The 24,518-nt window shown below is 45.5% G+C and overlaps 1 protein-coding gene and 1 long non-coding RNA gene across 6 annotated transcripts; one reads left to right on the top strand and one right to left on the bottom strand.

The window, feature by feature from the left end:
* Positions 1–367: 367 nt before the first annotated feature.
* SMIM29 (small integral membrane protein 29) lies at positions 368–12,986 on the bottom strand. Of its 5 annotated transcripts, none has more exons than XM_083445990.1 (6): positions 12,825–12,986; positions 12,509–12,594; positions 8,278–8,453; positions 4,862–4,887; positions 4,285–4,390; positions 368–1,900 (listed from the first exon to the last, which is right to left on the bottom strand). In XM_083445990.1, the coding sequence occupies exons 3-6, from the start codon at positions 8,386–8,388 to the stop codon at positions 1,838–1,840; spliced, it is 306 nt and encodes a 101-aa protein (XP_083302116.1). In that variant the 5' UTR covers positions 8,389–8,453; positions 12,509–12,594; positions 12,825–12,986; the 3' UTR covers positions 368–1,837. The 5 variants fall into 5 exon arrangements, with proteins under 5 accessions (XP_083302116.1, XP_083302118.1, XP_083302119.1 ...); XM_083445992.1 differs by having other exon boundaries at positions 8,278–8,449; positions 12,825–12,946; XM_083445993.1 differs by lacking the exon at positions 12,509–12,594 and having other exon boundaries at positions 12,825–12,931.
* Positions 12,987–13,124: 138 nt separating this feature from the next.
* LOC310679993 lies at positions 13,125–21,573 on the top strand. The gene is made up of 2 exons (XR_014512597.1): positions 13,125–13,950; positions 20,652–21,573. It is a non-coding gene; the product is annotated as an uncharacterized lncRNA (long non-coding RNA).
* Positions 21,574–24,518: the final 2,945 nt, after the last annotated feature.

Below are 24,518 nucleotides of genomic sequence, written 5' to 3'. Positions count from 1 at the left end.
CAAAATAAAAGTGATCATTAGAAGGTGGCCATCTACAAAGGGATTCTTTTCTGAGCTGGTTCAGTCAAGTTGATTCATGGCAACATGCCCATAGGTTGAATAGATCCAGAGGAGCTTAGACAAAAAGCTACACTTGGAAGTGTACAAATGAGTTAAACTGCATTGTGATTGCTTTATTAGGCTCTTGCCTTCTGAAGCCTGCAAACTGCTTACTGCTTTAGTAGGATGCAATTTTAGGCCAGGTAAACTCAATCCCCAAACCTGTTATATCAGTTTAACCAACATGTGAATTAGCCAGGTGTGTGCTTAAGAATGACAAGGAGGCAACTGGTGCAACGTGCGCTATGACAAGTTCCCTAGTAGTCAATTTGTCATGTGCAAATTAAAGTCTCTTTATTTCCACATCCACAGACTTCATTTTTGTTTTTCTCTTGACAGCTAGAAATTATCTAGAACCAAAAAAGGCATCTTTAGGTGTCAAGACATTTGCACTGCAGGGTCATAGAGCACCAGCCTTGCTCTCTAGTACTGTTGCATACAAGGAAGACCATAGTGGATAGCGAGAACGCTGAAGATTGAAACACTGTTTGTTGGGACAAGGGAAAGAGAAAAGCAAAGGCAAAGAAAACAGTTCAAATACATGTATTGCCCAAGTCACCTGTGAAGCTCTTAATCATGCCAATAGGTTAGGTTCAATAGCTAGTTCCCAGCTTGGCAGCCAACTAATGGCAATGTGCTTTCTGCTTCGGCAAGGCCAGCAATGTATCTTGCCCCCAGCGCTTGCTTAAGCCGCTGTAGTTGGGTTAAAGGTAAGTTATAAAGCATTACAGGCTACAGGAAAAGCTTGAAGTTTTGCCAGAGATGCTCCTGTTCAAGGCGAACTTTATTTACAAAACAAAGACAAGCGCCCAGATACAAAATCGTCATTGTAGAAAGAAGTACCCAACTCAACTTTAAACGCTTGGTTGAAGAAATATATTAAGGCCCCTTCTAACTGACATACTAACTAGGAAGAAGGAACCTGTGACCTTCCAAAGGTTGTTGGGGTACCACTTCCATCACCATTGACCACTGGGCCAAACTGGCTGGGGATGATGGGAGTCCAACAACCTCTGGAGAGCTACAGGTTCCCCAACCCTGTGCTCCCTGCATGGTGCTCCCAGCAAAACTGCATCCCCCTGGATACACTGTTGGGCACATGTTCATTACCACACGTTTCCAACTGTAAAATGAAGGATAATACTATAACACACACACCCCCCCAAAAAAACCAAAAGATTAGCTGTGCAACTTGTTCACTTTCCCTGCCTCTGTAGAGGGGCACATCACGGGAACCCAGCGACCAAGTGATGTACTCATTATGTATGGAGACATTTAGGATAGCTGGCATTTAGCAATTGCACTGTAATGTCATAACTGCTGCGGCTATGACACTGCTGTCACAAAAGGAAGCAGAGGTCAGTTGGGTTTTGTTTGTTTTTCATAAAGCTGAGCCTTTCGGGACTGTAGTTCATAGTACCTGAAGTTTCAGGAGCTCCACCTGTATCCATCTCAAATGAAATAGGAATGCCATGCCAAGCCAGAGCTTTTCCAGATCCAAACGTGCAACTCTCTAGGCTGCTCTGGGCACAAAATCATGGGCAAGTGTGTCGGCCGCAGGGACCCACACCTACTAACCTCCCTCACTAGAACCTAGGCAAAAGGACACAGTTCTCAAGTGGAAAGAAAGGCAGTAGGTTCAAACTTAATGGCCCTTGAGAGTACTTAAAGTTGGCATGCATGCCAAGTAGATGAGGTCATGTGTCCACAACTTGTCGTTGGTCTGAGCTGAGCAGCATTAAGCTTTCACATCCATAAAAGAAGGGCGGTAGGGTTGGTATCCTCCCCAGGCTCGCATCACCTGCAATGTACAATAGACACTTTCATTGCATCCACCCGATCAAGTACATCCATCATACCTTCATCAGCAATCGTCTCATTTTCTGAGAATAAACACTTCCCACAACAGAGCAGTCTTATATTTGCAACTGAGAGCAATCAGCTGGCAGTTTCTGTTTCAAAGGGATTGTTTTTCTCCTTGCACAGTTTTGAGCCAAATCAGCTGATTGACTGGAAATCTCCTGCATCACGCCAGAGCCAGAAAAGAGAAAGCAGACACACTCCGAGTTCACTGCTCAAAGTAAAAGGCAATTGACATTTACCAAAATGAGTACGAGAATTGATTCTACCAGCGCACTAATTAAATTTCTGCTGAACATCTCTATTATGGGACACCTTACATAACTAGCTCTAGACACAACATGGCTTCTGCTGGTAGAAGTGGTTAGACCAATGGAAACTGAACTTCCATTTTTTATTCTTTGGGTGGAACATTAGCAGGAAGAGAGCTTGCACCATGCACGCCAACCACACAGTTGCCTGTATTGCATCTATCTTCCAAAACGCATTCAGCTAGCAAAACTCTGCAGACAATGCAGGCGTGTTAAGTTTTGCTCATCAAAAAAAAGCAATGACACCACGGCTTCAAAAATGCTTCTGGGTCCTAGGCACATGCCCCAGGCCCTGCTCACAGTTGAACTAGAAGTAAAATTCCCAAATGATTCCTCCTCCTCCTCACAAGCCACAGTAGGGTTAAAGCATTTTCATGCTTCTGTTAGCAGGTTGCGGTCTTTATTATGTAACCATGAAAAGGGGCAGATGAACTTAAAACCAAGCTCACTATTAACACAACGGCATAGATACTGATTACTCATAAAAGCTGTAGACATTTCTTTGCTAGAAGAATCCCTGCACAAATTTTGTATTGCTTGGGTCACTGACCCAATTTTCAGCAAAACTCCACGTTGGTTAGCATTATTAAAAATATGCTTTTAGGCTTTGACCACACCCTTTATATGGTAACTCAGCTGTAGCGCTTGTCTGTGGCATTCCAATGGCTTAATGCAATGGTTCTCAAACTTCCGGAAACTGCCAAAGAGTAAGCTGGAAATGCCAGAGAGCTAAGCATCTCATTTTTCTAAAGGCTACTCCCTCCCCATTGCTGTTTTTCACATGAGAGGCTGAAGATGGAAAGACTTGGGGACATTTTCAAAAACCCTGTGCATATGCATTCCTTGGCACACAAAAGATGTCTACCCCAGCTCTAATGTACTAAAACGCTAAGAATGGGTGCAGCTACTATTTTTTCTACTGGAGTGAGTCATCTTTGATCTATGGAAGAAGAACACCAAAGAGAGCCAATCCAGTGAAAGATTGCTTTAAAATGTAGTGCTTATATGCCTTGGAACCAATCCACATCCAAATCACAAAATCACAAAGTAAAGAAACACATGCATCTTACACCAGGTGTGGGACAACTCTCAGCTGCATGCTATGCAGCCCTTGTTATCTCTGGCAGGCTCCACCCATGGCTTTCCTGCCTGGGAGAGGCACCCTCCTCCCCACTTGAAGAGTGTGTGCTTTGTAAGCATGGATCCCACTGGATTCACGCTTGCAAAATACTTCCTTGCCCAGGGCCAAGAAACTCCTGACAGAGTTATGTGAACCTATTTCAGAAAGGATCCTGAGGTTCTTATTCCAAAGGCCTTGCCCTCTAATCTGCCTAGCAAAATTGCTGCACAGGTCTATTCCCCCTTTTGCACCGTACCATTTTGTTTGTCGGAAAACACCTTGTCTCTCCCGAGATGCAGAAAAGGAAAGAAATGCAGGAAGGGAGCTGGGTGGGTGCATTAATGGATGGTTGGTATGTGAGTGGAGAGAGAGAAATGCCCCAAAGGATGGATGGTTTGAGAGGTAAGGGTATTTTGCATGGGCCTGCAATTAATTAATCATATTACAGTGGTACCTTGGATTAAGAACTTAATTCGTTCTGGAGGTCTGTTTTTTTTAAAATGTATTTTTATTGAAGATTTTCTTGATTTACAGAGGTATGTGCAATGTCTCTCGTATCTAGAGGTCCGTTCTTAACCTGAAACTGTTCTTAACCTGAAGCACCACTTTAGCTAATGGGGCATCGCGCTGCCGGAGCACGATTTCTGTTCTCATCCTGAAGAAAAGTTCTTAACCCAAGGTACTATTTCTGGGTTAGCAGAGTCTATAACCTGAAGCATCTGTAACCCGAGGTACCACTGTAGTTTGTTCTTGAAAATTTGAAATCAAGCCTGGGTAGCTCATTTGATAGAGGATCAGACTTTTTCCTGCACTGCAGGGGCTTGGATGAGATGGCCCTCGGGTACCCTTCCAACTCTACAATTTTATGATTCTGTAGGTCCCAAGTAAGCTCACCTTTGTGTCTTCTGGCTCCACCAGAAGTTCCTGCTCAGCCTCATGGAGCTCCTCTGCAGGATCATAGCTGTACATCGGCAGCAAGTGATGGCGTAACCGGTCATATCTGAGAGACAGATCAGCAGAAAGAAATGATACCACTTTCCCACTTCCCTATGTGGCGACTGGGTTTTATACAGGAGAAAATGCAAAATTAGGGTGGATAGATTAGTTTGCGGGCAAAGTGTTTCCGTGCACTGAAAGCCAGCCCTATTCCCAGAAACCATTTCCCCCGAGGTAGAAGGGAAGGGGCATGCAATAGTTAAAATACTATTAATCCCCACACACCCACACAAATAATTATCATGAGTCTATCTCAAATAATCTCATAAACTGCCCAAAGCATAGAAACTGACTTATCATATGTAGAACCAGCTAAATACACAGCTGATAGCCGTGCACACAAAAGCTCCTGTGTTCTCAAGCAGAGACAAAAGCCGTTTTCTTGAGCAAGAAAAGTTGGTTCTGAAGAGCCACATGACCCCAAACTCCCCATTTCCAACGAGAACTAATTGGTCACCCAGCACAAGTCCCTTACCTTCTCTTCTTCTGAATGTACATCATCTGCAATGTGAAAAGAGAAACAGCCATGAGAGAAGCATACAGAGCGTCTACGGATTATTTCTCCTTTCGAGGAATGAAGCATGGAACAAGAAAGAAAAGGATTAACAGGGCAACAGACGCCAACAGCAGGAGAAGCATTTCCTATACCCGTCCGTGGACAAGAAGCAAACCTGACAATGGCAATGTCACACGATAGCAGGCTGCAGTATGAGAACCCCTGGCTCTCAGTATTGGATGACAACAAAGATATCAAGAGAAGCCGCTCCATGACAGTATCTATTTATTTATTTAAAATATTTTCATACCCCTTCTCAAGGAGGGAGCTTCGCAAAGCACACTGCACTCCCCATTAGCCCTTTCCACTGAAAGGAAACAAAGGGCTTATCCACACTTGTCTCCCCTGAGGAAAACTGCTCTTCAGCACTTAATTGACGCAAATGGCATTTTGGGTTTTCCCCAGATTGCTGTTTGTTCTGGACTATCACTAAAGAGCGGGTTTTCCCTTGGAAAGGAGCGGGGCAAGAGGGAAACTGCTCCCCCTTGCTAGGCACGTCACAAGCAGAAGTACGAATAAGCCCAAAGCCCCATCCCATTATCCATTTTTTAGGCGAGGCAAAGGCCAAAGAAGAAACTGCTTATTTTAAGTCCACAGCTTCTGGGCATCCTTAAGGGAAATTGCGGTCACAAGGGCCAGATTTAACACATTAAAATGGTGGGTTTGTCCAATAATAATTATTATTTATACCCCACCCATCTGGCTCCTGTTTAACATAGAACAGGAAAATATTTCAAATTCCCTCCACTTGGGGCAGGGAAAGAATCAAGATTCTCAAAAGTCATACTCAAGTGCTTTATTCCTCCTCTCTCCCAATAGTGCTTTTCTTGTGTTATGAGTCTTTTAGATTATACAAATAAATGATGATGATGATTCTCATGGTACACCTGAGGGCAGGGAGTGTCTTAATGAAATTTGCAATTTACTCTGGGAGCCTTTTTTGGCTGAAGAGCAGAAACATAGGAAGGTGCCTTTGACAGAGCCAGACCATTGGGTTCATCTAGCTCAGTACTGCCTGACACAGACTGGCAGCAACTCTTCGGGGTTTCAGAAAAGGGCTTCTCCCAGCCCTGCCTGGAGATGAAAGGAATCAAACCTGGGACCTGCCGCTAAGCTGCAGGATGAAAACACTTCAAATAAGTAAATAAATAATATGTATGCCCTGTAAATTATGAAGGACAGACTCATGTTGAGCTTCTGCCTCTAAAATACTTCAAAACAGGGGCCCAGTCCTTTCCCATTTACTCCTTCTATATTCTTAAGACAAACTTAAAATGAAAGGAAGTGCTTCCTTCAAAACCAGATCAGCAATTATGTAGTTTAACTCAAGGTACCTACACCCAGCTACAAATTACGTCACTGAAAGCAACCCTTATACAGCAGTATCTAATTTCAGGTGCCCAGTTAAATGAGTACATGAACTTTATCTAGACCTGGCTTAATAAACTAATTGCTGGATCTAATTTGCAACCAGAGCCTGCTGCAAAAGGTGACGTTTGAATTCAGTGGGCCTCTAAGCACATTCCAAAACCAGCCTTCTATTTTTCAGAACTGAACTGAGCTCACTGTAGTTCCACACTGGTTAGCATTCTTCATTTCAGCAGCCTAACCTAGGTAGGAAAAGCCACTTTGTTGTTGCTATTACTAAGCAGCTGGGAATTGCAAACCCATGCCAATCTAATTCAGATTCCCCCAGAGATCTATCCAGAGATGTAGCTCTACCTTCTGCCCACTTCTGCTAAGCAGCCCACTGATTAGGGTTAAGTAAAAACCAAAGGTTATTGTAGTGCAGGGCAGGGGAGTTTGGCTGCCTTCTAGCTCAACAGGAAGGGGAAATGGTTTGGAAAGAAGGTGCAACTTTATAATGCAGAAGTGAGAAGGCAGAAAAGGTGGCAAGGCTCAGCAGGACACAGTGAATGACCGAGCTTCCCCATTCACCCATCTCCCTTTATGGGGCTCTACAACCGGTCAAATGTTCCTCTCACCACAGAACAAGCAAAGCATCAGCCAAACAGACCAAGCGCTCCTCACTGCACCCACTAATGCACCTCACCAGATGTCATGCTAATTCCAGATGAGGCTCAACAGTTTCTGAGACCAATTTGGCAACACCGCTGGTAAGAAACGGAAGTGCAGCTGCAGCCAGAACCAAATACCGAGACAACAGCCAGCTGCTTGATTTGAACCAGCTACTTTTACAAGAGATTTGCTCAGCGATTTATACTTGCGGGGGGGGGGGGGGGCATGGGGCAGCTCCATGTATTCCATTGCTGTAATAAAAATACATTTTTAAACCTAAGCCTCTACTTAACTTGTTGCTGGTAAAGATGGGCAAAGCTGCCCCACTAGATCAGTGTGTTTTGCTACTGTTGATGTTTAAAAGTATGATTTGGTTTATATAACTTATGTACTATTCTGTTTGCTGGCTCAATTCAAAGTACAGTGGTACCTCGGGTTACATATGCTTCAGCTTACATACGCTTCAGGTTACAGACTCCGCTAACCCAGAAATAGTACCTCAGGTTAAGAACTTTGCTTCAGGATGAGAACAGAAATCGTGTTCCGGTGGCACGGCGGCAGCAGGAGGCCCCATTAGCTAAAGTGGTGCTTCAGGTAAAGAACAGTTTCAGGTTAAGAACGGACCTCCGGAACGAATTAAGTACTTAACCCGAGGTACCACTGTACTGGTTGTGATTAGGACCCCAATGTCTTTTAGAGGACCTCTCCCAATAGGAACCTTTCTCCAAAAGGTCCTCATCTGGGTGCCATCTTTGAGAGATGTTCAGAGGGTGGCAACAAGACAGAAGGGCATTGGGTGGTGGCTCCCCTTCTGTGGAATGCTCTTCCCAGTGGTGGCACCATCCACCTCAGCACCAGATTAAAATTTATTTCATCTCCCCAGCATTTGGATAGTTTGTGACAAGCTTGTTGATGGCCTATCGGATGAAATGTTCTGGCTGCTGCTGTTTTTGAAGTTTTCCTGCTGGGTTTGTTTCTAGGTTGTCTGAAAAGTTCTAATGAAGTTAAGCCATTTTGGCTTTTAACCCTTCTGTAAGTCACTTAGAGACCTTTTTCTTTCAGTATAGAATCATAGAATTGTAGAGTTGGAAGGGACCCTGGGAATAATCTAGTCCAGCCCTCTGCAATGCAGGAATATACAACTGCCCCATATGGGGATCGAACCTGCATTGTTGATGTTATCAGCACCATGCTCTAACCGACTGAACTATCCACTAATAAAGGAAATTAAGAAGGAGGAGGAAGAGGAGGAGAAAGGAAAAGAAAAGAAAAGTGTAGCATTTGGAGCTCATCTGGTTGAATTCAATACAACTCACCACAGCTACGATGACTCCGACGACAGTGATAAGAAAAAATGGCACCAGAACATAGCCCACCAAGGAGTCGTTGGGTGGCCCAGCAGAGGTGGGCATAGTGGTGTTACTCATGGCATAGGAAGCTGTAGCTCAAGGGGGAACAGCAAAGCAGCTTCCGTCTTCATCGGACAGTCTGCCTGGCGATCACAAAAACAAACAGTTAAAAGATTAAAACACATTATTCAAGCAGCCATGATCCTCTCTTCTCCTTCTTCCCCCCCCCCCCTCAAAAAAACAACAACTGCTCATGAGGCGGTACATTAAGTCACAAGCCAGTCACATGTTCCCGCCCCCCTTCGCATTAGATTCGTACTACAGTGGGGGTGAATAAAACCCTTTTAAGTGGTATTTAGCCCTCGAGGCATGGATCCACAGTGTCTGAAGCAAGATAAAGGATTAAAAGGCAAGTGAGGAGGTTCTTTGCTACTGCTCTGTTAAGCAATGCAGTTTGATGTGAAAGAAGCTGCTCCAATGGAAAGGAAGGACAAGAGTACTGCAAACACAGCAGTACAGGACTGGAAGTTTTGCCCATTCAGCCATGTTTGGCTCGTTTTGCCAGTGGGGGGGGGGGGAGCAGGAGAAAAGGGAGAGCACCACCTGCACCTCCCTGCAATGTATACAGAGCATAACTCCCACTTCAGTCATCTTAATATGCTCTATCCACCAGTCCAAACCAAAAAGTCTATACACCATCTTTTTTAAGCAAAAAGGGGCCCTCCTAATCCAGGGAGGGGAGGGGAGGGAACCCCATTATTAATAATTATAATTTAAATAAAGTTGTTACTTGCTTTATCTTGCCCAGTGCAACCCAAAGTGACTTACAAACTATTATTGTTACTGTTATTGTTATTTACCCACCCTAAGGGCCCAGGGTGGGTTGCAACATTAAAACACAATATTAAACACTGCTTAAAACAACTCACAATCACAAATATAAGTTGGGTCCTAAAAAGATATAACTAAAGTGTCAAAAGCCAAAGTAAAGAGGCACGTCTTTCAGCACCCTCTGGAAGCTGGGTGCCAAGGGGACTTCTGCAAAGAGGAGTTCCACAGCTTAGGGGCCACCACACAGAATGCCCTCTCCTGAGCTGCTGCCACCACCCCCACGCCTCTGATGGTGGAGGAACGACCAAGAGGGCACCCTCTGCTAATCTCAGCACCTAAGAGGGTCTGTAGGGAACAGAGGCATACCCAGTAGTAGTAGTAGTAATAGTAACAACAACAACAACAACAACAACAATAATAATAATAATAAATTTATTATTTATACTCCACCCATCTGGCTGGGTTTCCCCAGCCACTCTGGGCGGCTTCCAACAGAACACTAAAATACAATAACCTATTAAGCATTAAAAGCTTCCCTAAACAGGGCTGCCTTCAGATGTCTTCTAAAAATTTGGTAGTTATTTTTCTCTTTGACATCTGGTGGCAGGGAATTCCACAGGGCAGGTGCCACTACCGAGAAGGCCCTCTGCCTGGTTCCCTGTAACTTGGCTTCTCGCAGCGAGGGAACCGCCAGAAGGCCCTCGGCGCTGGACCTCAGTGTCCGGGCAGAACAATGGAGGTGGAGATGCACCTAGACTTCCTTGCACCCTTAGCAAGGAGCTGTATCACACACACTCCCAGTCCCTTGCACCCTTGGCAATCACTGGCTCTCTCCACCTTACCTAGTGCTTTTTGCCACCCCCTGGGCCTGGGCCCTTGGCAGGGGCCAACCCAACCCTAGGTACACCCCTAGTAGGCAAGGAGCTCTTAGTGCAGGAGTGAAGTCTCCCTTCAGAGTGATAATCAGGCTCCCCAAGCCCTGTAATTAATGGGGGGGGGGAACAAGCTGTGTGTTTAAGGGCACATCTATTGGCCTTCAAAATCTACACTACTGGCACAGTCAGAGGTGCTACTGGCTAAGCAGAAGGTCACCACTTACAGACCTGTTGCCAAGAGAGCAGGGCAGCTGTGCCTTAAGAAAAGCTTAGGGGGAGGGCCCATGGTTTTCACACAGATGGTTCCAGGTTCGATCCCCGGCAATTCTGGGGACATCCATTTGAAGCCATGGAGGACCACCACCAGCCAGGGTAAAACAATACTAAACTGGATGGGCCAAAGTCCTGATTCAGTATAAAGCCACTTCCTAGGTTCCTAATATTTCCAGAGAATACACAGTGTCAAGACAACCTGTTCAGAAGCTTTCGGAGGACTCCCCTTTCATCATTTTGATTTTCATCTGCAGAAGGAACCAGTTCATATCTTAGGGATCCTCAGACACCGCAAGGAGAATGCCGTTTCCCCAAAACTAGTTCATCCTAAATGCAAGTGAAATATGGGTCTAATCCTGAGACACAGCCTCGACCTAGCTTTGACTTGGTTCAAGCCATGAGATACTGTAAACCGTGTGGCATAAGTTCTATGTGGAGCCTCTCCCCCAAAGGGCACAAGTCCTTTGATCAAACAGTTTCCACCCCAGTCTCCTCACATTTCCTCAAGCTTTAGGATGGGCAGCAAGGTACTTTGGAGTAAGTTCTCAAGAGGACGAGGATGATGATGATTGCTGCTCCATTTATATCCCACCTTTCCCCCCAAGGAGCTCATACATGCCTCTCCTCCGCCCTCCATATTATCATCACAACAACCCTGTGAGGTAGGGTAGGCTGGGGACTGACTGGCCCAATCCAGTAAACTTCATGGCTGAGTGGAGGTTTGAAATCTGGTCACCCAAGTCCTAGCCTGCCAGCCCAAGTACATTTTTACGAGGGAAATGTCATCACATCAAACGTTGGTGCTGATGATCATTCCTCCTTATCAACACCAGGCAGTTGTGCAACAACGAGATTAAAGCTGGGGAAGGGGTAACGTGCTATCGCCCAAGTAAAATATTGCAGATAACTCTATAAGGCTTATCAGAGGTCAAAAACTTGCAAGCCAGCCGACCTGCACGTATACCAGTGTGCTGCAGAGTGGCTTGAGAAACGTATGTCTGGAAAGCTACTCACTCCCCAGGGGGAATTGTTAGTTCACTATGGCCCCATCTGCACTATGCATTTAAAACATTATCATACCACTTTAAACAGCCATGGTACCCCCCAAAGAACCCTGGGTACTGCCGTTTGATAAGAGTGCGGAGAGAGTTGTTAGGAGACCCCTAGTCCCCTTACAAAGCTACAATTCGCAGGCTGGTTTAATAATAATAATCCTCAAGCTGAAACCTTCCCCAGCCCTTCTTTGCACTCTCCTCGAGTGTGACAAAATATTATTTGTTTGTTTGTTTACTTATTTATTAAATTTCTACACCGCCCTTCATCCAAGGATCACAGGACAGTTTACAATATAAACACACACAAATACATACCATAGTAACAAAAAAAAACCACCCCAATAACGCCCTCCCACACACACTTCATGGAATTTTGATAATGCTTCTTGCTTGTCTGGATTGGGGAAACCAGAAGGATGTGAGTGAGAGTGTGTGCAACGCAGAAACAAGCCTACTGTGCAAATATATATTTTATATACGCTCTCCTCACTTGCCACTGGCATCCCTAGGAGGTTCCCTAGGAGGGAATATGGCCCTTGGACTGTAGAAGGTCCCTCAACAGTATATCCAAAGAGCAACAAGGCCCTGCTTCCCAAAGGAACTAAACTGTTCGCACTAAAGGATTCCACTACACTCTCAAGAGCACAGGTTCATTAGCCTGCCCTGAACTATGGCAGGCCTGGGCTTTAAATCTGCATTCACCAGCGTGCAGCTAGCTAGCTAGTTGATTCCCATCGAAGTTCATTTCAGAAACGGCACCCCTACATCCAGCCTTCCTTCCACCCGGGCTCACGTCCAGCTTCCCAGTGCTCTCAGGCTGCAATCCTACACGCAAAGAAGCAACCTCAGTTTAACAAACAACTTCCTCCCGAGTAGGCATGCTCAGAATCAGGCTCCAAGGCTGCAGTCCCGCGCTGTGCGCCTTTCTATTCGGGAACAAGCCCCCCTTAATTCCGTAGCGCATGCAACCGAGTAAAAACATGCAGCAGCACAGAGGATTAGGTTGCATAATTACGCAGGGACGCGGAGCAGCGATTCGAAACGAGAGCGCAATCCCAGCAGCGTCACTTGGCAACTGGGGCCAAAATCCGGGGAGGGCCAAGCCTTGCCCAGCAAATTTAAACCCCTTTCTCCGACTCCAAGCAAGAGCGCCACACAGCTTACCCCTCCAGCACTCCCGGAGGCCCACGATAACCGCTCCGGGAACTGTCACGGCCCCAGTTAGGGATCCATCTTCCTTTCTCCCGAACCTAAGAGAGAGAAAAGGACCGCGCGCCGAAGAATCGGTTATGGTGTTTGCTCGCCAGGCTTCCTCCGCCGTCCCCTCTCCCACGCCACCTCTTCCTTCTCGTCTAATCCACCTCTCCATTGGCTTTCATTGCTACAACCCCCGTCCCACCGCAACCCCGGCCGCCGCCGCCGCCACCTCCGATCGCTCCAAACAGACCCGCCCCGGCCAGGCGATCAATCGCTTCCTCACCTGCGCCGCCGCCGCCGCTCACGCCCCTACAGCCGCCACCAGGAAGAGCCGAGAAGCGCGTGACTGACAGCGCAGATCAGAGCCAGAAGAGCCGCGGCCAATCCTCGAGGGGCGAGGAGGAGCCGGGCCCGGGCAAGCGTGGGCCGGACAACGTGCCATGGGCAACTGGGGACGGTAGAGGGCAGCAGGCGCCTGAATAAACCCGAAGGAAGGCCGTAATGATGAAAAGCGTCAGGCTGGTTTTTTGAGATTGCTGTACTCAGGTTGTGTTCACACTCCGGGGTACTGCGCACTCACTGCGTTTTCATCCGTGTTCAAACGATGTTATCCGAAATGCGTATGCAGCCCGTATTTTGCAAGAAGGTACTACGGCCTGATGTGCTGTTTCTCAAACCACCTTCACAAGGATTGGAGTCCTTAAAACGTTCCTAATTTGCCTCCAGCAAGTTAACACCTTAACATAGTAATCCAACTATACTCGGTTATGGCAATTTACTATGATACTCTAGTACTGTAATGAGGATTCGGAAGAGGATGCTGCTGCTGCTATCCTAAACACCATCCCAGCTGATCCTTCCTGAAAGCTTTGCTTTTAGCTCTAAACAAGCTGTTTGTGCTTTTGTTTACTTTGCTCATAGGGCAGCTGCAAATTGCAGTGCCAGTGGGACACCTGCTACCTTAATTTTCCCAGATGTATTTTAGACATTTCCTCCATGGGCCCTGAATCCTTTAAGTGCTTTGAAACACTCCTCTAGGATCTCTTATGCACAGTGTGTTTATCACATTGTCAGCCACTAGAGTGCCTTCCCTGACTTAGTGCCCTCCTGATGTTATAGACTACAATTCCCATCAGCCCCAGCCTGCATTTGTTAGCTGAGGCTGATGGGAATTGTAGTCCAAAACAACTGGAGAGCGTCAGGCTGAGGAAAGCCTACGCTAGAGCTCACGTGGTCTTCTTTTTAGAAATTATGCATCGTTGGTGGCTGCCTCTCTGAATGCGTGGGACAGGGGCGAAGGCACGCATTTTTTTTAGATGGGGCTCTGAAAAAAGGGTTATATTTAAAATGCATACTTGTCGTTGCTTTACGTATAAAAGTGAAGAACCAAAGAAAACGTATCTGCCAAGGTGAGTCCCAGGCAGGTGGGGAAAGGGGAAAGGCCGGTGGTCTCCGCCTCCTCGTATTCTAGGATTGAAGGTTGGGGCAGGAAAACAATGGTTCGGGAGACAAAATACGTTGTTTCTTGGGGGGGGGGGGTTAGGAAGAGACGGCACGCCCCCTGTTGCCCCCTCTCTCTCGCAGCTGGCGCTTAATTCGCTTCGCGCACGCGCGCATCCCCACGCCAAGACGGATACGCGGTACAACAAAGGGGAGGCGGAGGAGAGGAGCAGTCGCGAGCCCCTCGTCCCGCCCCCAGCCCTGTCTTCCGAGGAAGCCGGAGGCGAGGAATGCGCGCGCAGAGAAATGCGGCGGAGACAGAGGCCAGGTGACCTTTCAGCCTCACCTGCCAGGGTATACTGTACGGAATATGGTCTTTTTAAAAAATAATAATAAAGAATGAATTAATGGCGCACAGCTGTGCGTTTTCTACTCAGAAGTCCCCTTGAGTTCCGTGAGGCAGACTCCCAGGTAAGTGAGTAACAGGACTACAGCGTAAGGACAGGGAGATTTTCAGATTATGAAAAGGAAATATGTCCCCCTGGTACAAGAGGGTGCAAGTCTCAAGTCATATTCAGCACGCCTCCTATGCATTATATTGAAAATATGTACAACCGTGCTGAGTGGGTTATTATCTCCATATTCCATATACTGAAAGAGCTGTGGCCAGGAGAGGGCAGGATTCCTTCTTGAAAGAGGTGTATCTGGCACCTTCATTGTATAGCTTTCCTTGGAGGCTGATGAAGCAACTCTGAGATATAAATTATAATTAGGATGCACCCTGTCCTCCTGAATGTAAATTGCTGCACCGGCTTTTAATATTGTATTTTTATATTTGTTGTAACCCAACCTGAGACCTTATGCTGAAGGGCAGGTAAGTCAAATAATGTAATAATATTACTGTTGTTGTTGTTAATTTATTGAATTTATATACCACCCTATACCTGGAGGTCTCAGGGCAGTTCACAAAACAAAATTAAAATATAAAACCACCAAATATATCATCAAAATAAAAACAACCCAATAACCACCCCCAAAAAACCCTACATTTTAAAAGGGCATAGGATGTCAATCAAATCAACCAAAGGCCTGGTTAAGAAGGAATGTTTTTGCCTGGAGCCTAAAGGTGTATAATGAAGGCGCCAGGCGACCTTCCCTGGGGAAAGCATTCCAGACAAGGAGCCACTGCAGAGAAGAGCCATTCTCGTGTTGCCATCCTCCGAACCTCTCAAGGAGGAGGCACACAAAGGAGGGCTTCAGAAAATGATCTCAGGGTCCAGGTAGGTTCATATGGAAAGAGGTAGTCCTTGAAGTATTGCGGTCCTGAGCCGTTTAAGGCTTTATAGGTCAAAACATGAACTTTCAATTGAGCCCAGAAACTAATTGGTAGCCAGTGCAGTCTGACTACGATTGGTGTAATATGCTCAAACTGTCTTGCTCCAGTGAGCAACCTGACCGCTGAATTCTGCACTAGCTGAAGTTTCCAAACCATCTACAGAGGCAGCCTTATGTATAACGCATTGTAGTAATCTAACCTTGAGGTTAGCAGATCATAGACAATAGTAGTTAGGCTATCCCTGTCCAGATGAGGGCGTAGCTAGGCCACCAGCCGTAGCTGATGGAAGGCACTCCAGGCCACCTGAGCCTCAAGCAACAGCAAAGGATCCAGGAATGCCCCCAAGCTGTGACTCTGCTTCTTCAAAGGAAATGTAACCCCATCAAGAGCAGGCAGTCTCCCACCCATCTGATCTAGGGAACCACCCACTAACAGTGCCTCAGTCTTATCTGGATTGAGTTTCAGTTTGTTGGCTCTCAGCCAGTCTATTACTGAGGTAAGACACTGGTCCAGCACTTCCACTGCCTCACCTGCAGATGTAAAGGAGAAACAGAGCTGAGTGTCATCAGCATACTGCTGACAACGTACTCCAAACCTCCGGATAACTCCACCCAGTGGTTTCATGTACGGTAGATGTTAAACAACATGGGGGATAGGACTGAGCCCTGACGAACTCCACACTGAAGGTTCCATGATGGCTGAAAAGCATGCCCCAGGCAAAACCCTCTGGGAACAACCATCCAAGTAGGACTGGAACCACCGCAAAGCGGTGCCACCCGCCCCTAGTTTAGAGAGTCGTTCCAGAAGGATACCATGGTTGATGGTATTGAAAGTCACTGAGAGGTCAAGAAGAATTAACAGGGACATGTTTCTCTTGTTTCTCTCTCTAAAGGGTGACCAAAGCAGTTTCTGTGCCAAAACCAAGCCTAAACCCCTATTGAAATGGATCCAGAAAATCAGTTTCTTCCAAATAATATATATGCAGAGACTGGTTTGCTAAGACAACCCAGTGAATTTATAGCGAGGAAACATTTGAACATTTATAAGTGTCTCCATGCACAAAACATTTTAGCATACCACTGCAATGCTAAATATGGAATAGTCATCATGTTCCAGTTGGTTGTCAGTCATCTGCCCTCTTGGTATGCAGTGTACCACTGATAATGTTATTTCTGGTTTTTGAAGTTTTTCATTTGTATTTTACTGGTGTAATGGAATTTGATCTTTATTGCCATGATGTGCAGTTTACAATGTGCTGGATAAAATGAAGAAACCAATTAAAATATTAATGTTTTTTTAAAGAATGATCAAAATGGATCATACTTGGAACTACCCTTCTTCACCCGTTCAAATGTAGCACAGAGCAGGTGCATCTGTCTTAATTTTGGGACTTAGGAGGGGGAAAGGGGGCCCTAGGAGAAAAGAAAAGGTAGGATAACAAGCAAGCTTTGAAGCCACAAGTCTGTTTCTAAGAACAGGGTAAATGCATACCATACAAGGCAATTCTAAAGTACAGTACATCTGTAGCCATATGGCCATAAAAATTATTTCGGTTTACAATAAAAACAACATAGTTTATTTCTTCTTCCACCTCAAATATCACTAGCAGAATGATACATATAGTAGATGCCCTTTTATATAAAACTAAACAAATAAAAATAAGATAAATAATTTCTCAGTCATAAGGGAGTTAAAAAATGAAAACTTATAGGTAATTTTCTCTTATAACAATGAATCAAGTTTATCTAATAGGGTTTAATGCTTGAGTTTTCTGCGTATATGCACTTTTTTAAAAATCCAACCACTTTTTCTAATTATATGATTGCATAATATTTCTCCTTCCTGGAGTGGTTATGTGTGCTTCTACTACCATGGTAACTACTTTGCTTCTGATTCAGCCATATGGTGTTATTCCCCCTTTCCATGCTGATTATCGTGTCTCACATTCTATTATAGCGAGTAAAGGAGCACAGAATACTGTTTTAGGAGGACACTCTCGGAAGTTGCTTCTTTCTAAAATGGCAAAAATTGTTTACAGCTAGCAACTGCCTACAGTTTTCTTTCAGCAAAGGTTTAGAATGAAATGCTAGTTAAATTTTATATATACCACCCAAAGTATACAGTAGGAGGAGCATCTGTTTGTAACCTTCTCTCAGGTGCATAGCATTTATGTGTATGTGGTAACTTTTAGGTGCTAAGAGCACTTTCAGACAAGCCGTTATCCACCCACATATATGAGACATGTATGGTCCCATAAGGACTGGACCACATGTTTTAATATTCTGCAAGTGCTTAATTTTCCAGAGGTACTATTATTTTGAGAAGTATAGCTGTCACAGTGATAGAGGTACTCCCAGTGGTTGTTCCTGCAATAAATCAGTAGTAAAGTGAAAATGCAAAAGCACCAATGGGTGAAAGACAGAGGTGCTATGTGTCTCAGGTTCTCACATCCAGGAGACAGCCTGCCCAGAACAGGGGTTACACCACCCTGGAAGGAGCAGGTTCACAGTTTGGGGGTGCTCTTGGATTCAACACTTTGCTGGAGGCTCGGGTGCCCTTGGTGGCTAGGAGTGCCTTTTTTCAACTCTAGCTGATTCCCCAGCTACAACCTCTTTTGGACAGAACTAGCTTGGCCATTGCACTCCGTGCTCCAGTAACTTCTAGATTGGTTTATTGCAAGGCTCTCTATGTAGGGCTGCTCTTGAAGATGACTTGGAAACTTCAGCTGGTCCCAAATGCAGCAACTAAATTACTGGCTAGGGTTCTGTTTATAACGCCTGTTTTAAAACAGCTGCACGGGTTGTAAATTTGTTTCCAAGCCCAATTCAAGGTGCTCACATTAGTTGTTAAAGCCCTAGATGACTCAGGCCCCCAATATTTGAAAGAGCATATCCTTTCCTACAGACTCTCTTGAGTGCTGAGGAGGCCCTCTTGGTAGTTCCTCCACCCTCAGAGCCTCGGGGGAGTACGGTATGGCCTGGGCTTCATCCTGTTTCACAACACCTAAAACATGATAAACGAGACCGCAGATAGATGATGTCAAGGCAAGTACTTATGATCTCAACTGATCCATGATTAGCTCAATAGCTTACAACCAATGTTACATAGCTCGGCATTCCTCCAAAGACCGCAGCTTACTTAGGAGCATTGGGTAGTATTCAGTTTTGTTCAGAGTAGACCCACTGAAATTAATGAACACGACTAAGGTCCATTAATTTTGATAGGTCGAAACTGAATAAAGCTTAGGTGAATACCATCCATTAAACTTCCCCGAACAGTCTAGTATCCTAGTGCTGCCAACGAAATAACAAAAAAGGCAGGCAGGAGCTGTGCAAGCAAATTCTTAAAGAATCTTCTGGGGGTTTAAAAAGGTTGTAGCACGGCATTTTAGAACTGATGGCACTAAACACCAAAAAATCATTGCCACAACATTCTCTCTTTCTCTAACAACCCGCTTCACCTTTCCTCAACATGGTCATGATGGCTACTTGCCTGATAAACATAGAAGTGACATTCATAGGCACTAAACCCATGTTGTGTCAGCAGAATGGAAAGAGGAAATGGAGCAGCAATTCCCTTACTGGAGAGAATAGAGCAGAGCCCAGGGAGAAAAAGAAAGGTATGATGAAGCTGCAGAATTGCAGCAGAGGAACAGAGAAGAGAAACGGCCCAAGACCATTGCACTTCTCCTGTGGTGATCTTTGTCATAACCCAGCTTGCTGCAGCTGCATTGCCACAAGTACATCTTACAGTGTAATTACTATCACCATATCAAAGCATTATGAATGCAAAGCTGCAGCGTTGCGGCATTTGGACAGAGCCGAGAAACAGCCCCAAAAGTTGTGTCTCTCATTACCCAAACACTGCTGCAACTACTTTGCCACAAGTACAGCTTGCAGTGTTCTTATCGCTGCCATATCAAAGTATTATCAGCAAAAACATAAATCTAAGCTCCTTACAAGGCTGCAGATTCTGTCCTTGGTTAACATTTCTAGCCAGTTGCAGCATTCAGTTCCTTGAGCACCAACTGCATTCACCTTGAATAACTTCAGTGGCTTACCTCAGGCACAGTTGCCAACCAGGTTAATGTGATAAAGGCTTTCTCCCCACACCCTTAAGACCTACTGAAGTTTTTCCCTTGCCCAAGCTGAGGGATCAAGTGAGCTCACCAATCAGCAGCGTGTTGCGGAGGCTGTCAGCTCCTGTGGGAGAATGTTAAAACTATTGAATCATAATAAGAATTGACATTGTAAATGCAATTAGTACTTGACAGGAAGAATTGAAAGAGGAGGGAAGCAAGGGAAGTATACAACCCTTAGGGCAAAACTAAAATAGAAACACATCTTGCTTTCCCAGTTTTAAAATAAGTTAATTCTATGGGCTGGCAAGACTCTGGCTGCTGTTATTCAACCAGGAAGTTCATAATCAGCCCCCTATGTCCATGGATAGAAGCTACATCATCTGGTGTTCATAGTCCAAAAGAGCGGCATGGGGAAAATACTTCCCAACATACCTCATGGTTTCTTTGGAGGCAAATGAGCTGCCTCTTGTTTATATAACATCACAGGCTAATTCGTGCTAGCCCAGTCACTGGCTTTTTGTTTACCAGGGTTGATTCCTCACCTCCAACAGGCATTCATGGGAACTGGAAACAGATCTAATCTTTTCAGTGACCTCAATGGCGTTGGAGAATAAAACTCCATTGGCAGTGGTTTCGGAGCATACAGCTAATGCTTTTAGCACAGATCTAACATTTCCTCATAGTGTTTTCTTTCCTTCAGTGTTTTTTATACAATTCCTTAGAAATCCTCAGGAAAAACAAGCATTTTACAGTACTGTGCCTTTATTGCTAGTACATGGCAACAGGACAATAAAGATAGATATAGCAAGAGGACAGAAGCACTTTGGATACCCAAATAGGGTTCTGCTGCCAAAAGAATGACTTCACTTTTCTGCAGCCATTGGCAATTCACCAAAGAAATCATCCCAAATTTATCATTTGTCCTTCAAGCCCAAACTTACAGAATGCACAGAGATGTTTCCATTTATAAAAGCAGAAAACAAAGTGTTGCTGTTGTTGTCTGTGAAATCAGTCAACAGTTTTGCTGGAATCCAGTGAATTTGTGAACCCCCTAATGATTTCTAGGCTACAGCACAGCAAAGGACTTTTGGAAGTTCTCTGCCTTGTGAAAGAGCCTCAGAGATTCCTTGGTGGCTGAAAGTCAAAATTTGTCAAGTGTGGAGTAACACGCAAAGGACTTGTTCATGCTAACTTGGCAACCATGGATCCTGCTTGCTCAGTCACAAATTACTTGCCTTTATTAAACGGTTTAGGACCACCATGCATGAAGAACCATCTCCTTCCGTTTGAACATGCTGGTCAAAAGAACATAAAAAAGCCAGCTGGATCAGGCCAGTGGCCCATCTAGTGCAGCATTGTTTTCAGAGTGACCAACCAGATACCTGTGAGAAGCAACACAAGCAGAACCTGCGCACACAGCACACTGCCCACCTGTGATTCCCAGCAATTGCTATTCAGAGGCGTATTGACTCAATTGGAGGAGGTCCTGCTGTGTGTCCCAGCATATTTGTGTAGAAATCCTTTGTCTACAAACGGGAAGGGGAAAAAAATTCAACTCAAGGGCCTTATTTCTTTATGGGCAACTTTCCAGAAGACACATCATGCCACTGGTTTACAGAGTCAGTGCCAATTATGAGTGGGGCAACAGACACAAATGGGTTGTCACATGGAAGATGCAGCAAGCTTGTATTCTCCTGCTCTGGAAAGTAGGACCCGAACCAATGGTTTCAAGTGATAAGGAAGAAGATTCTGACTAAACACCAGGAAGAACTTTCGGACAGGAAGCTGTTGAGACAGTGGAACGGACTCCCTCATAACTTGGTGGACTCTCCTTCATTGGAGGTTTTTAAGCAAAGCTTGGATGGCCACCTGTCTTGTATGATCTAGCTGAGATTCCTGCATTGCAGGCAGAGGCGTAGTGTGGGGGGTGCCGTGGCGCCGCAATTTTGAGAGCGGGCACAAACAGGCATGACCCAGGGTAGGAGAGCAGGAGAGTCGGTGGCAATGCTTCTGCCCACCCTCTCTGGCTGTGAGGCGCCTCACACCCGGCGGCGGAAAACACCCCACCTGAGCTGCTGATTGCAAGGGGTTAGACTAGATGATCCTCTTCCAACTCTTCAGTTCTACAATTCTATTAATTCTACATTAATAAAATAAACAACATTTGAGTCATGACCTCCTCATCTCGCCCTCCTTTCCATTCCATTCCATTTTAGCTTTTTGCTTGTTTGTCACAACCCCCTCCCCAAAACACAAATCTCTCCATTCGGGCAAGCCTGAGGCATTGCCGCAGTTCAAGGTTGCATTCCAGTCAGGCAAAAGCACCTAGGAATGTGGAGCAGGGTGGGTGAGTTATGTGACCTAGAGGAAGCTTGGAGGACTGCATTTGGACTCTGGGCCTGAGGTTCCCTACCCATGATCCATGTGGCTAAGGCTGGTTCACATATAAGTGAACCATAGAGTTGGAAGGGACCCCAAGGGTCATTTAGTGGGGTGTCCTGGTTGTATGATATATTTAACACTAGCACAAATGTGATACACTAAGGAAAAAGCCACAGCCCCTGAAAACCCGGTGCAGAGGACTACCCCCATCAGCACAGAGTCTTTTGAGGAAGCGAGAGAGAATTCTGGAGAAAGGGATTGGTGTCCAAACATCTTTGGCTGAGCTACCTGAAGTAATCCCGTTCCACTCCAAAGTAGCAATGATCAATGTAGAAATTACAGTAGTTTCCCTCCCACTTTCCGCCTCCACCTCGCTTGATTTATACGTGCCTGTGTACTGGATACACGGGGAAACCCACCTAAACTGAAAATTACCTTGGGGCGCAGATCCATTAATTGTTTGACTGAGAAGTCAGGCTGTAAACCACAAAGACCTCATCGAAGTGATGCAAGGTTTGATCATTTCTCTACGTTGCGGTGTTGACGGACACATAAACATACACGTAGTAATAGATTAGCAGGCTGGGCAGAGACACACAAACCCCAACAATGGTGGCCCTGACAGCTGCATGGCATTGCTGCCTGCATCTTTTTCCTTCCTCTCTCCTCCCCCTCCCCGCCCCAGTGCAGCGTGGTAACTAACAGCTTGGTGGACGAGGAAACAGAAAACACAAGGGAAAGACTAACCACCCCGTAGCACCGTTGCTCAGATCAAAACCAGATCCACTGCGCCCAGCTTTACCAGGACCGGATTTAGGTTTGATGAGGCCCTAAGCTACTGAAGGTAATGGGGCCCTTTATATGCCCAGCTGTCCTTTGTCAACAACAAATTGTCACTGTTGTTTGTGTTGAATATATGTTATATGATAATTTATGGACCTAACAGGTATCTAAAGCCATTTGCACTTAACAAAATATGTATTTTATCAAATTGTTGAACTTATCTTATATTTTGGAAATGTACATCCAGGGTTTTTTCCTTTAAATTTTTTGGGGGCCCCCAAGAGAGTGGAGCCCTAAGCTATAGCTTGTTTAGCTTATACGTAAATCCAGCACTGCAGTCTCTACCCAATTCTCAACTCCACCATAAGTGTTTGGGCAGCAGAGAGCCTCTGCTCTCCATCCAGGCAACAAAGTAGGCAAGAGCCAACAAGTCTTGGCGCGAAAGCTGCAGCTCTGTCTGAAAAGATATTATTCACCCGGCCCGGCCCATATACGCAGTTTGCCAACCTCCTAAGTGGAATCGGATCACCCTTGACGCGCCCCTCTGGTTCCACAGCTTGCAGTTAACTATTCTCTCCAAAGGAACTCCTCCCCACCCCGGTCCTCTCAATGGCCTCCCCCGGCTTTGCTCTCCAGCTGGAAGCCAAAGCCAAGCTTGGAGGAACATGCCAGGTGTCCCTTGCTGGTGATCCTGAAAAGGCTCCCTAGAGGGTGTGCGCCTTGATCGGAGACTGCCCCCATTCCTAAGGCATACGGCATGAAGGGGCAACAGAAGGCGTGTCAACAAACCTGCAAAGGGGGACAGGGAGAGGAAGGTTTGCAGAGGAAATGCAGTCTTAAAGCAGGGAAGATGTCCATCGTTAAGGCTGGGAGGGAGGAGGGATGACTTGTGGCTTTGCAGATGTTGTCCCCCAGCTGCCAGCAGTCCCAGTCAGCATGGCCAATAGTCAGAGGTAGTGAGGACTGCAGCCAAGAAAAAACTGAGGGCCACAGGCTCCCCACTGCAGCATGAAGTGAACCACAATGCATGCTTGTGTACACTAGGTGCAGAGAAAAACAGTGCAACCATTCCTAGCTTCATTCCTAGCTTCCCACCCCACTCCCAGCTCAGGCAGTGGAGAGTGGTACCCTGTATTTCAGTGTTGTAATGAGATCCAATGGTGTCTGCACTTGGAATGGCTGGGGAGCAAAATATCTTGGGCCAGGTGTGGATGGTAAATGCTGCATCTACTGTTCTCTCCTTACAGTTGCAATGCCGCTATTTTGTTCTTGTTTTATCTGTGAAGCAAACTAACATGAAGTACCCAATGAGTCTAGGAGGATGAGATCAACATCCTATAGAAGAAAACTACAGCTGAGGTTTTCCCTCCCATTTAATCACAGCTAAAAATAAAGGCAATCAATTTCAAGGAATGCTCCCTGGAAAGCTTATGTGCTAGGTGTCAGCCCTCTGGTGGCACTGAAAATACTTGCACTTGCCTACAGGAAGAGTTCTATTAAGGTGCTGCCTCCGAAAAAACCTGGCTTTCAAAAAGGGCCAGCATCATCATGAGGATTTTGACCTTTTGAAAACCTCTCCCAGTTCACACATACACACAGTTTGTATGTCCCAAGTTTCACCCCCTCCTAACTTATGATGGAGAGAAGTAATTAATGGGAAAGAGACCTATCAATTATTATTAGCCAGGATGGCTAAAAATAAAACTGCAGTGGGTCCCATGCAGCCCAAGGCTAACTGTGGTGTATTAGCAGTATCATCTAACATGTTCCTATTCTGATATGCATTGGTATTTACCAGGCACTCCTGTCTCCCATTACTGAAAACCAATCATTGGAATGCTAATACTGAAGCCAATATATTCCTCAGGGCAGGCAGCATGATTCCAACATTAATGCAGTGCACTAGTCCTACACATGTAAATTATTTGTGTGTCTCAGGCAGGAACCATTGACAA

This window comes from Podarcis tiliguerta (assembly GCF_965153285.1).
Source record: "Podarcis tiliguerta genome assembly, chromosome: 6".
Lineage (NCBI taxonomy): Eukaryota > Metazoa > Chordata > Lepidosauria > Squamata > Lacertidae > Podarcis > Podarcis tiliguerta.
This window is presented reverse-complemented; position numbering and strand designations above follow the sequence as displayed.